Source organism: Condylura cristata, unplaced genomic scaffold (assembly GCF_000260355.1).
Source record: "Condylura cristata isolate star-nosed mole 26May11 unplaced genomic scaffold, ConCri1.0 scaffold00018, whole genome shotgun sequence".
NCBI lineage: Eukaryota > Metazoa > Chordata > Mammalia > Eulipotyphla > Talpidae > Condylura > Condylura cristata.
Window position 1 is genome coordinate 13,068,409 of NW_004567119.1, and position 15,325 is coordinate 13,083,733.

At 44.8% G+C, this 15,325-nt stretch overlaps 1 protein-coding gene across 1 annotated transcript; it reads left to right on the forward strand.

The window, feature by feature from the left end:
• Nucleotides 1-6,787: 6,787 nt before the first annotated feature.
• LRAT (lecithin retinol acyltransferase (phosphatidylcholine--retinol O-acyltransferase)) lies at nt 6,788-12,798 on the forward strand. The gene is made up of 2 exons (XM_004685341.2): nt 6,788-7,332; nt 12,187-12,798. The coding sequence occupies exons 1-2, from the start codon at nt 6,793-6,795 to the stop codon at nt 12,337-12,339; spliced, it is 693 nt and encodes a 230-aa protein (XP_004685398.1). The 5' UTR covers nt 6,788-6,792; the 3' UTR covers nt 12,340-12,798.
• Nucleotides 12,799-15,325: the final 2,527 nt, after the last annotated feature.

Below are 15,325 nucleotides of genomic sequence, written 5' to 3' on the forward strand. Positions count from 1 at the left end.
TCTCAAGCTGCTTTTTGCTGTGACTTCCGATACAGGTGGCCTCGTGTGCAGAGGACATGTGGCCTTGCCATGTTCTCAGCTTGTGCAAAGAGCAGTAAGTGAGTAAACTTTGTAATTCCCACGCGGGAACATACTTTGGGAGCCACAGCAAACTTGACCCTGTGCCGGCCTCTGGAAACCACATAAAAGCTAGCAGGGCTTCTCCAGGGGGCTTTTCCAGTGGCCAGTGACTGGCCACTCGCAGTACACAGGCCCCTGAGCCTGGTGGGGGGAGGGGCGGGCACTAGTGCTGGACCCTGCTGCTGTCCTGGCCCCAGCCTGGGCTTTGTGACCTGCTTTCTTGTCTGCCACCAGAGAGCCCGAAAGCTGGTAGCCAAGGCTGAATGCGTGGCCATAAGGACCGGACAGCACGCGGACCAGAGAGGCCCACAGGTGGATTGAGCCATTTAGGTCTGAGTCAGCCTGAGCTCACCTTCTTTGGATTTTGTGTTAGCATGCCTGGGAAAAGAGTAGACGTAATTACGACAACAGCAGGATGATACACTTGCAGCCTTTCAATTAACTTCAATATTAAAGTTATTCTTTAAAAAAAATATATCAATCATACATATTGTTACACAATATGGGTCCTGCAGTGTCTACATCATTTAAAATTTCAGTATACCGTGGTCTAGAGCAGCACAGCTTTAGACCAACTGCTCCAAGCTCTGGCTCATTTTCTCCTTATGTAATTACTGCTTCACTGAAATACAAGTGATTTTTTTTTTAATTCAATGAGGCATTGCATTTTTTAAGTGGATATTGTGGTTCCGATAGAGCTTTTTAAATTACTGCACAATGAACTGTCTTTTTTGATGATTATTCTCTGCAAATTCATCAAGAACAAGACAAGACTATGAAGGGCCTGAGTAATTTGATTTTCATGGGCCCCTGAACTGTTCCCCTTTGGAGGGGTTTAATTCTAATCGAGCTCAGGACACTTTTGGGATGAGATCCACTAGGCCTGTCAAGGTCTGGGTATCAGCAGGTCTGAGTATCTGTGGCTAAGCCTGATACGAAGAAAGTTCTGATTGAGTTACCTGCCATTAGATCTGCAGGATGGCTATGCATTTATTGTTGGTTTTGGGATTTTTTTAATGACTTTATATTTTTATTTTTATATTTCACTGTAGTGCTGTGTCAACAAAATGTCATCTATACCAGAGCATTTACACATCAATAAGATGTAACTTCTCATGACACCACTGCTCAAAATATTTAGCTTTTTCTACAACACATAATAATGTAAGTGGCTACACCAAATAACTGTTGTTTTTTTTTTTTTTTCCTGAGATAGTCTTGTTTTTAGTCAGTAATGCTTTAATCAACCTCACTGTTCATATAATTGGGGTGGGGAAGAATCTTTCAACTGTGTAGAATCTTTGAAATACAACAGATGATGGCACTTACCCCTGTTCTTGGTACTTAGCATGGCTGGTGGTGGCGATCCTGTTTGGGGAACAGTAATACCTGACTTCTCTGTCCCTTTCTTATATGCATTCCTTGCTATTGTAATTGTCTTTTGAATGTTTACTTTGTTAGCAAACTCGAGGCACCTAGTTAGGAACAGATTGCCTTGGAATGAGAAATTAGAAATAAAAGGAAACAAAGGTGCAAGGTTTTATTTAGCTCTCTATGTTCCTAAATACTTGCCTTTTATTATTTGTATTTTCAAGTGACATGTGCCACTCATGTGGGCATCTCACGTTCCTACTCATTTCTTGCTTTTAGATCATTTTATTGTCTTCAAGATGAACAGGGGTGGGGGAGGGTACTGGATTACACCTTGTCAGAGAGCTTTTCAGGCAAATGTCAGGGTCTCCTGGCGTCACCAAACAACCTGCGCAGCAGAGCTCTGGGAAAGCTTCCAAACCCCAGTGTGATTCCCTGTGCAGCTGCTTCCTGACTGGCCTCCGAGGTTGCTCCCAGCCCCAGACACTTGGGGGTTCCTTTGGGCTCACCCTTGTGGCTCAGGCTGAGTCATCAGGAGTCTGTGAGTAAAAGCAGATCTCTGTCTACTCTGCCTTCCTGGTGACGACCGTCAGAGCAGAAGGGAACCTACTATACTGGGTTACCCCAAAGGGTAATGCAGGAGGGCGGCTGCATCACATTTTGAATACAGATGTGCCTAGTCTCCTCACCACCTTCTGAAATAGTGGTCCCATCTTGGACACAACTTAGGGTCCATGGTGGTAAAAGATGTGTCGAGTTCATTTTGCTGGGGAGGGCACAGGAAGGCCTTAGACTCCCAGGTTTTCTACCTCCTCCACCTATAGTCTTGCATGATACCACTACACCAGGGGCGCTGTCCCTCCTCTCTCTATAGCACAGCTGCCTCAACCTGTGACTCATTTGTAAGAAGCTACAGGACATTTGCACGAGTCTTCACACTCACTAAGTGTGAATGCTTTGTTTTGCTCCATGTTCTTATTTTACAGTCGGCAAGGAAACCTCCTCAGTCCTGGCCGGCTGAAACTACTCAGTCCCTTTCATCTTTCTGAAGACCACTGGGGGGACTGAGGAGGCCACACCCTAAGGTGCTAGCCACCAGTAAGGCAGGCAGGCAAATCTTCCTCCCAGGAAGTGAGTGATTCCTATGAGCTGAACATCCCAGGTAGCTCTGAGTTAGGAAGCACACAGAAAAGGTGTCTGCTCTTTTTCCTGTTTCTAGAGGGAATTTTACAAAGGTCTTTATTCTCCCTACCTCCTAAAGCTAGCCAGTAAGAGTATTTCCTGTCTGGAGGTCCAGGGCTGAGAAGGTAGCTCAGAAGAAAAACATCATTATTTACCTGCCCAATGATTTAATAATCATGAAGGTTAGGAAGCCGAATTCATCAGATTAGGGCTCAGTAAAGAGATCTAAGAAGTCTGGGACCAGCCTAGCTCTGTGCCCTCGGGCTGCGGCCCCAGATCCAGGGTGTGCAGAGGAAATGGGGTTCCGTCCATGGACTGTGTGGGCCTTCTGGACGGGGTACTGGCTAGACTAACCAGACCTTTCTCCCCATTTCAGTAGATAGCTGATGTTTAAGGTTGGACCTCGAGGCACTAGGAGAAGCAGGGGAGTGAAGTCCAAATTAAAAAGAAGGGCATGCAGTCTAGAAGACTGAACTTTCAGGGCTGGGGACAGCACAAAGCAGGTATCAGGTTTTCCCTAATGGTGGCAAACAAACTGGTGGTTGAGTCCTGATCCACCACTGAGACAGCTTTAGGTTCTTTGTATGCAGAACAGAGATGTTACCCCACAGGCTGAGTGTGAGGAACTTGCTTAGTTCCCTTCCTAGTACAAGCTATTGCTGGTAATCTTACCCATGCAATCATATCCCCCACTCCAGAGACGTGCCTGCCTTCAAAGGTATAAGGCCTGCAGGTTAGGCACTGAACCCATCAAACTTCCAGACTTCCCTGCTGGACAGGGCACCTTGTCCCTGAGAGGGACGTCTTTGTCCTGGCACCCATGATGAGATCACGAAACTCAAGCCTGGAAGTTTGATGGGCTCAATGAGCCCTAATTTCAGCCCCCTTTGACAGAGATAGGGAGTCTTGGCTTGGCTTGTGCAGTTGGGAGAAGAGGCCATGAGCCCACCTACGCCAGGTGGGAGGGTTCTGAGTGGCTGCAGATCCACAGGTGGGCGTCCTCCTATTTCATCAGGAAAGCCTGGGCTCTTTCAGACCACTGGACCAGACCTGCCGCCCATTTCTGAAATTTAAGGATTTGCATATCAACACTTGTTCACTGTGACCACTTTTCTTACACTCTGGGAAACAGAACTTTCTAGCAACTCCAGGGGACTCCCCAAGTGAGGTTGTCTGCTTTAGGAGAACTTTCTAACACTAGCTTTCTCTCTCTCTGGCCTTTTCTCCTAAGAGCAATTGCTTCCCTTAGTTTAGCTAATTTGGGGCAGGCTGGAAAGTGCAATATTAGTGGGAACCTGTGAACCTGTAAGTGTAGGAGTATTGATAAGGAAAAAGGCTAGGGATCCATCGAAAAATGATCACTCAAATACACACAGAAAGAAATATGTCCAATGACCACAAGGTTGAGAAGTTGCCTTCTGCAAGGTGAACTCACCTGATGCTGTACTTTCTGTTTTAAAAGCAACCTAATCATCCCTGATCTCCTGGGCCAGGGGTCTGGAGACTTCAGAAGCAAGTTTAAAAGTGCTTGTTCCACGGGTCTGCCGGGCTTCGAGACACGGAATTTCCAGCAGGCACAGGAGGAGAAGACAGGGCTGCTTTCGGGGAAGTTTCGCTGAGAAAGTTATTTGAAGGCATAACATTCCGCCTTCTAAATCGGGAGTTTTTTGAGGCAAACAAAAGTAATCTTCCGTGAACTACAGACAACCCGCCCCCCCACCCCAACCCCCCATTCATTTCCAAAGATTTGGAAGCATGTGCAGCGGCTACACGCATCACATCGACCTCATCTTTCTGGAGTGACTCACTTTCGAGTCACTGGAAACTAACCCCACCGGGAAGTAAAAGCCAACCGCCAATCAGCTGTGCAGCGGCTCACAAATGCCACTCAGATCTAACTGCTCTTGGGGGTCTATAGGTGACGCCTCTTTTATTTATTTTTTTTTCTCCAAGAGTTCTCGGTGGAGCCGGGAGGCAATTAGTTCACCCAGCTTTTGTCTCCCGCAAATTCTCTGGGTGGAGACAGTCGTAGGCGTTAAAAGCCCGTTAGTGGCCTCGAGAGACGGAAATCGCAAATTACCAAGCCCCCTTTGATCTCCCTGGGCCGTTTGGCTGTGCCGCTCGGGGCTTCCCAAGGCGGGACCCGACTAGTGCCTCCAGAAGCAGCGTGCGACCTGCAGTTCATATGGACGCGGAGGTCTGGATTCGGTTTTTAAACATTGCCACAGACTCCAGGTTTTCGAGAGGTGTGCCTGACCAGCGCGCGCTCGGCGCCAACGAGCGCCCGGGTGCGGCGGTGTTTTGATTCGTTTCAGCAACTCTTGAGCTCTGTGATTTTAAACTTTGGAAACTGGAAAACTAATTTTTTTAAAAAATGCCCACCTGCACTGCCTTTCACCTCTTCCCCACCTTCCTCCTTATACTCGTTTGTGTGAAATGGAGCTTTCTTTTCTTTGTTGGACTTACGTGATTCAGGATCATTTGTGAAATGAACAAAAGTCACCGACAAGGGAGACGACGCGGCCAGAGCGCCGACGGCAGACCCCGGGTGGGAGCGAATTCCGGGCCTCCTAGGATAATGGGGCGCGACCGCCTGTTCGCCCTATCTCCATGGTCCCCTCCATCTTCCAGGTATGACGAATGTCTCTTCATTCATCATCCGCAGTGAGCACCCTCTGGCAGGCGAGCGGAGCATTTGCTCGTCGATGAACCCTATTAGGCCTGAACTGGGCGGCTTTGTGCAGCACAAAGTGCTCTCCACTGTGGGCTTTGTCCTCGGAATGTAAGCATTTACACACTGCACAGCACGGAACTCTGCAGGGTCGTCGCTCCGCGCGCCGACTCGCGACCAGGCGCTAGCGGACAGCGACTCCGGCTTTCAGCTACTCTCCCTGCACCTCCCTGGCCAGGCACCCCGGCCACACTGCAGGCGCTCGGGAGAGGAACGCAGCATCTCCTTCCCCCGCGGTCGCCTCTAGGATGCGCTTTAAAAGAAAGCTACCAAGTTTCGGCCCGAGGGCGAGCCGACGCTGTATCAGCGTTACTGATCAGCCAGAGAAAAACCCGACTTTTCAGTCGGACGTTGGGCGTTTTGCCGTTTTCCACGATGACCGTTGAGCGCGGAGCACTCAACGGTCTCTGCTGTCTCCGAGGCGCCTCGGGCTCGGGGCGCCCGCTCGCGGGGCCAGGAAGCCCGATCGCCACCTTATCCGCGCGCTCGCCAACTCGATTCACGCCCTCGCCGAACGCAGGGGGTTTCCCTGGCATTTACGGCGCTGGGGAACCTGCGACGCGCTGGGGACACACCTCCACGGCAAGTAAGTAGGAATGCGCGAGTTTTCCCCGCACGCGCATTTCGCAGAGTAAATACACGCTAGTAAGCCCGGTTCTTCAACTAGCCAGCCTTTTAGAGGGAGGTGGCTCTGCTTAGAGATCTCCCCCGAGGGGACTTATTCCCGGAATAAACCAAAACCAAGCTCCCAGTGTCGGCCAGACAGGTGCAGGATCCGTGGTGTGTCCGTGCCTCGAGTCTCTACTTCCCCCAATCGGCCACTTAAAGGCCGGAATTAACAAGGCTTATAGGTTGGAGGGAATTCGGGCTGGGGAGGCGTCACCAGGCAGAGTCCGGGAGCCGGCGGTGGCCCGTCGGGTTCTAAAGAGCCAGCGGGGCCGCGCGCTGGACACCGCGAGTGGGGTTGCCCGCCGCTGGCCAATGAGCGCTCCCGCCGGGTCTGTGACGGCGTTCGGCCCGCCCCCTCGACGGCGATAAAAGGCCCCCGCGAAGGCGGTGCACCCAGCACCTCGCGCGGCCCTGGCCCCGGCGCGGCCCCCAGGTGCGCCCTTTGCCTACCCGAGGCTGCTCGGGCCCCACTGTCCTTGCAGTCAGCGGCCGCCAGTCCCTTGTCCTCCTCACTTTCCAGGGCGCAGCGGCTGGGCCAAGCCCCAGACTTCTCCCGCTTCCTTTCCCTCTCCTTCTCTCCTCTCTCTGTCTGCAGCCGCGGCACTGGGCCGCTGACCAGCAGGTGAGCGACAGCGCAGCGCCCCAGTCCGGCGAGTTCTGCTGGTCCGGCCCGTGCCAGAGTAGCGGTGGTCCCCCCAAGGCTGCCTTTTGCCTGCAGGATGAAGACTCCAATGCTGGAGGCGGTGTCTCTACTGCTGGAGAAGCTACTCTTCATCTCCAGCTTCAAGCTCTTCAGTTCCGGCGTCCCGGGGGAAGAAAAGGCGAGGAAGAATTTGTATGAGATCAGCTCTTTCCTCCGCGGGGACGTGCTGGAGGTGCCCCGGACCCACCTGACCCATTATGGCATCTACCTGGGAGACAACCGTGTCGCCCACATGATGCCCGACATCCTGTTGGCCTTGACCGACGACAAGGAGCTCACGCAGAAGGTGGTCTCTAACAAGCGTCTCATCCTGGGTGTCATTGGCAGGGTGGCCAGTATCCGCGTGGATACAGTGGAGGACTTTGCCTACGGAGCCGAAATCCTGGTCAATCACCTGGACAAGTCTCTCAAGAAAAAGGCGCTGCTCAACGAAGAGGTGGCGCGGCGGGCAGAGAAGCTGCTGGGCTTCACTTCCTACAGCCTATTGTGGAACAACTGCGAGCACTTCGTGACCTACTGCAGATTTGGCGCGCCCATCAGCCCCCAGGCCGATAAGGTATGGCGTGTTGCACCTGCATCCCCTCTCACCCCTCACCACTTCTCTCCCCGGGGAGCAGGGATCTTCTTCCTGGCCACCTCCCCCACCTCTTTCAAGGCATTCTTAAAGTTCTAGATTAAATAAGGAATGCTCTGGTGTTCCTAAGGGAGGCCAGGTAAATAAATGGTGTCAATGCGTTGTAAGATATGTCGAAAGCGCGTGTAAGAGCATGCACTGCAATACCAGGGCCAGCAGTGCTGAGCTGCGCTGTTTTGCTGCGGAAGGCCAACAGGGTGGGAAGCTACAGCACTTGAAATAACAAAGGACAGGTGATGGGTGGTGGTAGGGGGTACCACAAAAAACAAGTCGCTGTCAGTTTGCTTGAAAATTTCTCCAAGAATTGCAATGGGAAGGAAGGTGTTCAGAAGGTGCTTATACTTAATTCATAGCAACCCAAAAGTATTGTACTTTTTTAAAACAGTGAAATATGCAATTTTATCCCTCTGTAAACTGCAAAGGCAAAAATGTTCTTTGCTTAATATAAACTATCCAATTCTCAAGGTCCCTTGGTAAAAGGTTTACTCCTCTGACTTAGGAGTTTTTTTCTTCTGAATTCTTTGTGGCTTTAATCCCCATTTAGAGTTCCTCATTGTTAAGCATCCTTCCACCCATTACCCTCAAAGGTAGATTAGATTGTTTATTGCTTCCTCAGAGATCAAAACAATTGGTCTTAAAGAAAGTAGGTAATTTTTCATGGGTACTTAAAAAAATATTAGATTTTAAAATGATATTAGTAGGCAAAATCTAAAGGCGAAAAGGATTTGTTTGTTTGTTTGTTTCTTTGGAAGCCTCTTAAATTTTAAAGATGGTTAGGTTTTAAGCCTGCAACTTTATTTGCAATTGGAAGTTTTCTCAGCTTTCACTGCAGTTGTTAAAAAGTTGTTAAAAGTGAACATGGTTAATATTCACTGTGGAAATGTGGATAATCACATAATGGCCTTCTGGTTTTCTTCATGTCTAGGTATGTTTTGAACCAAAACCCAGAACAATATAAAACAAAACAAAAAACCAATCCATGTAACCACTTTTTAATCGCTACATTTCTTGATTAATTTTGGGGCCCCAATGGGACAATCTGGTACTCTATGGCAGAGCACCAACGAGCTTTCATGTAACTATTATGCATCTTTTGCAGGCAGACCCACAGACAGACTAAAGCTAGGAGTTCTTTTCTAAGTAAAATAAAAATACAGGTAGAGCACTTTGCATTGACGCAAGAATCTAAGCTGTGTCCCAGTCCTGTTTAGAAAGGAACCTCATATGAACAAACACTGACTCCAAAATGTACAAAAGGAAACACGTTAGCTTCACTTAGGAACCAAGCAAATCCTTTCTCTAAGGAAAACAGTATTTCTATCAGATACTTAAGAACCTTGCACAGAAAACATGGCACGTGTTACATATATTTCTACGAGAAGACAGTACGAGTCCCAGGTGAGCAGAGTGCTGTGTCCTCTGCATAAATATCTACTTAGAGTAGCTTTTCGTCTCTGGAAACATTGTGAGATTACACCAAAGCAGAGAAGTGGTTTTTAATAGCTGTGTTGCACAGCATCTCTTGTGAAACTGAGTTTTTGTCCCCTCATTTAATGGTCTAACAATTTGGCCAGAGTAAATTTCCGGGGGGATGAGGAGGAAACCCCCTCCCTAATTTTCTGATTTTAGACTGGCTCTGGGAAAAGTATGTCACTAATAGTGAAGGATGACTAGCTTTACTTTTTTGGGGACATAAGGAATTCCCTGATCCCTGGTCTCATTGTCGCCTTCTTCATACATGCAACTATTATCAGCCTAACATGACAGCTGCAAAGTTGCCTCTTATTCAAATTTGAGTTTACAAAAACTCTCAAGAACACATCCCCTCATGAAAACTCTACAACTTATTTGAAAAGGATTTGAAAAGGAACTGGAAGAGAATCTTTTCTTCTGTGTTGTGATTTTTTTTTAAAACACATTTAGAAATTATAAATGAAAGAATTTTTATATTGCAACAGTTCCAATGTTCTGTAAACTATAAGTTCATTTAACTAGTAACTATCACTAGTTCTTATGCTTTTTCTAATAGGTGCTGTTTTGGTTTTTTACTTTGTGGATAATGTTTTTCTTTGCCAAAAATGAATGAAAATACCCTTTCAGTTTCTGGGATTCCAGTATTCAAGTGGTTACCCAATAGGCTTTTTAACACCTTCTGGAAATGCAGGACATTTTCCTACTGTGGAAGATCTGGGATGCAAATGGAGAAGAACAAGATGTTAGATAAGCAGCTCCCTGAGAAAATCTACTTGGGGTGTGTGTGTGGGGAAGTGGGGCTGGAGGGGGCAGTGTGTGTGTGTGGGGGGAAGACCCACAGCGATTGTCTGTTTACCTTATTTGAAAATAAGCAGCAGAACTCTGTCAAGAGAACTTATTTACCTACATGTGTATCTTCCTGTTACAGACAAGCCATTTTTCTCACTGGCCTGAAAACGTTAAGATTGTGTTTGTTACTCGATGTCTCATTAGTTTAGAAAAAAAGACACCCATCATGTTTGGTATATTAAAATACCAACATCTGGATAACAGCGAGCATCATAATTGCTTAGATATTATACAGAAGTGTGGGTAGAAGTAACCCCACAGCCAAGATGGTGTCTTAAAATACACTGCCCTTTCTTGTTGTCCAGAACGATATAAGCTACTATAAGGAGATCCCAGAAGCATATATATAGTGTTGCAGCTAGAAAAGGAATTTAAAACTAATATGTGTAATAAAGCTGATGGAAAATGGAGCAGTTAATTTCTCACTTTAACCCTGCCCAAACTGAGGTACAGAAAAGTGTGGGCAGATATAGCAATAATAATAATCACTGTAATACCTTACACACTATGTAGAAGAAAACAGTACTTTTGCATGAAAGATCTCATTAATCCTTAGAACCTGAGGATTCCCCTAGAAGAGAAAGTGGATGATCTGCAGAGGTTAACTGATATACTTGTGGGTCACATAACTAATAAAAGATGGATCCAGGATTCAAACACAATTTTTGAGTGAAATTAGTGTTCTAAGAAAAAGCACATATCCAGAAGGCCAAACCTTCCATGTTAAATGCAGGTTAAACCACATGAGACACTATTTTATACCCCTGAGAATGGCAAACATTAAAAAGACCTCCAACAGGTGTTGGAGAAGGTGCAGAGGAAAAGGAATCCTGTTATATTGTTGGAAATGTAAAGTGGTACAGCCACTAACGGCCATCTACACTTCCCTAAAAATCTAGACGTGGAAGCACTGCATGACCCAGCAAGTCCACATAACATGAAATCATTAATAAAAATCCCAGATATTCCACAAGGTTCACAGCAGCATTAGTTACAATGCCAGGGCATAGATTCGGCCTAAATGTCTAACAGTGGACAAGTAGATGGAGAAGATGTGGTAAAGCCACATCTTGGTGTTTATGTAACCCTAAGAAAGGGTAACGGTAGCTATTTTCAATAAGATGAAGGGATTTGAGAGAACTATGTATAGCACAAGAAATCATTATGATAAAAACGAATATGTCAGATAATATAAAAATCTAAAACACTTAACAACTGGTGGACACCAGTAAACACCCTGAGTGCTCTGAGGTTAAAGGGAAGGGAGGAGGGCAAGACACAAGGAGCTACAAAGGATGGGGATAGGAGAAAGCAAACTATAAAACTCGATGAATGAACTAAAATCTGTCGAGTAATTAGACACTCAAAAAGGAGTCATATTTATTTCCAATAGCCAACATTGTATTGCATAGTTGATTATGAATTTGTTTACTTAAGCAGGCAATGGGATATGAAAATTATAGATTCTCTTTAGTTTTAGAGGTTTTTTTTTTTTTTTTTAAAGATTTATTTATTTACTATTCAGAACTGGGTACAAGCCAGAGATGCAGTGGGTGAGAGGATTCACCAAAGATAGAGTGGGGAGCAGAACAGGCAGATCTACGAAGTACACTGCTGAGGGGAGCAGCGGGCAGGTCAGGAGAGGTCTGCCACACCATGTGGATCTTCTCTGGGGCAGGCGGGGATTGAACTCATGCAGAAATGGCTTAAGCTTCTTAGTGCAGTGCTTTAACCCGCTGCACCACCAGGGATGGCCTAGAGTTTGTCTTTTTAAGAGTTATTTATGCATGCAAGAACTGGGGTGTAGGCCAGAGGTGCCAGGGGTGAGAGGATTCACCAGAGACAGCATAGAAAGCAGATTACTGGGGAGCAGATAAACTGCTAAGGGAGCAGTGGACAAGGCAGAGATGTCTGCTCTGCCATGTGGGTCAGCTCCAGGCCAGCGTTGGGATTGAAATCATCATGCCCCTGTGGCCAGAGATGCTTGTTAAACACTAGGACTTTAACGCCTGTACCACCAGAGAGACCCTAGATTTTGAGTCTTAAGAGAAGTTATCACTGGCAAACATTAGAATGGTGAATCGTAGGCTCCGAATTCAACAAGGATAGGCTAACTTCTGTTTGCCTGAAATTAGAGCTCTCTGTTCATCTAATTTTAAAATATGTTATTGTTATTGGTAGTGAGTTTAACACTACTCTTAAGTGTTAATCCTGCCAATTCTCTGGTTTTCTCTGAAAAATTCTATATCACAAAGATAACTGCTGTTATTAATTCAATTGCCTAAAGTCGATGTGGAATCAAATGAACTATTGGAATCTTCAAGATACATCTTAGCATCTTTTGTTTCTTCTGAAGATTGGAGATGCCTGGGGAAAAGGTGCCTTGCTGTCTGGTGTCGACGACTCTCTTAGGTTTGCCTGTGTTTTCTAATATTCTAAAATTTGATTTTACAGTTTTGTGAGAATGTGAAGATAATTATTCGTGACCAGAGAAGTGTTCTTGCTTCCGCAGTCTTGGGACTGGCGTCTATCGTCTGTCTGGGCCTGGCATCCTATACAACACTTCCTGCGATTTTTATTCCATTCTGCTTATGGATGGCTGGGTAACTTCATATTCCTGTGTCAGTGTGTGGATTCTCTGTGTATATATGTTTCTATTTATAGTGCACAAATCAGTATAAGCATTGTCGAGAAAAATGTGACCTGTTACACTGTGTTCCAGATAAAATGTGATTAAGAATCACGCCAAGTGCTTACTATGTAAGCCCAAGAAAAAAGACATTCTGAGTCCTCGCAGGCAGTTCCATTTTATAGCAGTGTGGCAACCCTGGGAACAGGAGAACTGGTGATAAAATTCATCATTACACACAACCAGCCCCTAGGATGATGCCACAGGAGATTATGTGTGTTTTTCTTTTCTCCTGTAATTGCTACTCTTTCTTGGGCTTGAATTTGAATATCAGATTATTAGCAAATGAGATTACTAAAATTTTATTTTAAATGTATCCTGTTATATTGAAAAATTATACTGAAAGAAGTTCCCTCTTTCAGACAAAAACATGTTTCATGATTGGCCAAAAGAAAAAAAAAAATCCATGATCTAGTTTTTTAATGATTTATATATAATTCTCAATAGCTTAAAATTATTTTCATTATCTGAAACCATAATGAGAAAGATTAAGGTGTAATACTTGACCAGAACTATAGAAATCTGTGTCTTCCTACAGAAGTATCTATTTTAGTATCAGTTTAAAATCTGATTGGAATTTACTTACTAGGAAGCCTGGCACACATTTTTCCCCTTGTATGTGGTTACTTTAAATGATTGTGGGAGGCATGTGAACACAGGATTAAAGTAAGTAGGTGTACTTGGAGTGTGCATGTGCAGTTAAATCTGTATATGCCCACATATGCCCAGACTGATTTGCTCCTGATTGCATTATTATTTATCATACCAGTGTGGCTTTTTAGAGCATTTGCAGAGGTGAAGTCTACTTCTTCAGTCTATCCTTGTACCTGTGGTATAACTTGCATCTAGTCACTGGATGGTTTTTCTTTAAAGCACTTACTAATGTATACTTTTGAAAAGTTCTCAGATGTATTTCCTCCTTTTCATTGCTCAGGAAATATAATTGTTATCCTTAAAAGGCCATCAGAACAGTATAAAAAACTCAAAGAAACTGAACGGAGAATTGTTAGAAATCATTTGTAAGTGCCTTAGTACTCCCAGGCAGGTGTATTCATTCTTTGCCCCACCCCATCCCCCCTCTATCCAGGGCTGTAACAATACCAAAATTGACGTGCAGTAGTGTGAAGCAAGCATTTTGGTACTTTCACAAAATGACCAAAATCTGAAAATCAAACCACAAGCTAGACTTGAATTTCACGTATTAAAATTGCTTTATAAGCTTATCAAGAACCACGAAATAATGAGTCACAGGAGTGGTATGAGGGGGTGGGGCCAGTCAGTGTTAGAACTCAGTGTTCTAATTAGAACAAAGGTAGGAGCATATTTTAGTGTAACTGAACTTTAGTATAATTTTAGTTTTATCACCTGTAATTTACCTATAAGTTTCATTGGAATTTAGTAATTTAAGCTTTGTGTTTATTCAACTAAATGTTCTAAAAAATTACAACATGAAATGGTAACCCCATAGAATATAGGTGTTCTATGGGGCTATCCAATCACTAAACATATTCTAAGTCTGTATACATACAGGCAACACAGAGAACTCCATTGTTTTAGTGGTTTTTCCATTACTGTATATTACCCTTGTAGCAATTGTTTAAATAAATTCATTTTTTTAACGATGGTGTCCGCATAAATAATTAACATCTTTTTTGCAGACTTTAGTATTGCAGGGAGCAAAAACCACTGTCTGATGTTAAATCTGTATTCAAAGATAACGATCACTCATAAAACGCCAAGGAAGTACTTAAGGTTGGAATTACATAATGAGTCTTGACTCACCTCCTATCATTAAAATAAGATTCAATTCATCATTTGTTTGATGCTCATTATATACCATGCATTGGCCTGTTACAATTTCATGTTCTTGAGTTAATATTTTAGCTATCAATATTGGAGTGTTTACAGTGGTATGGGACTACAAGAGAAGAAATTCAATCTTACTGAAAGGCCAAAGGAAGCTACTCAAGGAGATAATGCTAGCATTAGCTGAGAAATAGCTGGAAGGATCTTACTGCACTGATGAATTTCACTAACAGAAAGAAGGAACTAAAAGAAAGGTTTATTAAATGTTCTACAACATTAGAATTTGTTGAACTTCTTAGGAGAGAAAGAGAGTTTCTGTTGTGTTGTACTCAGAAGGGCACTGTAGGTAGAAAGGACTCTTCCATTCCTGATGGTGGCTATGGAAAAATCCATGAATGTGGTCTTCATTAGATAAGGTTCATGCTCTGATTCTGCAAGTCCTTTTCATGTCTAAATGTTGACTTGTGAATGATAATCAAGTGCTGTTTGATGCAGCATTTTGCTGCTTATCTTGTTCTTTGTTAAAAATGACCTAAATGAGGGTAAATGTCTGTTGGGAATAACAAGAAATAAGCAAGGGTCAGGTTCTACACAGATGTTATGGATGAAAAGCTGAATGTCACAGACCTCTACCTCAATGTTCATGGTCTTCTCTCCATAGAGGATTAAGACACCACCTTAGAGCTGATAGAAGGCACAAAGAAGTCATTGGCTTTACCTGATAGGGCCAACATTACCCGGGTTCTGTCATGAGACTTAGAAAAATAGGGTGTTATCAGGGAGATTTGGGGCAGGACATGACACATCAGGAACAGTGTGAGCAGGTGCATAAAAACTGCCCCAACGTAGCCGGTTGGGATGAGGAACTGCGCTACTTGTGCAATGATACTCATGCTACCTGTGAGTGATACTCGGGCAATTGCAAGTGGTTGGGAGGCTAGAGCAGAGCAGAGCAACGCTGCGTGGACAGGTGCCAGAAGAGAAAGCAGTGATTGGTGGTGCAAGTTTTGCTTAGACCAAGAAGTTCGGATTTAGGAGTAGGCAGTGGAGATTTAGGGTTCAGAGAGGTAACTCCCAAAAGTGTGCAGGAAGGATGGT

Excerpts from the sequence above, each read along its gene's own strand:
- LRAT (XM_004685341.2), top strand. The coding sequence starts at position 6,793 with ATGAAGACTCCAATGCTGGAGGCGGTGTCTCTACTGCTGGAGAAGCTA. Across the intron at positions 7,333-12,186 it reads TCAGCCCCCAGGCCGATAAG|TTTTGTGAGAATGTGAAGAT; the intron begins GTATGGCGTGTT and ends TTGATTTTACAG.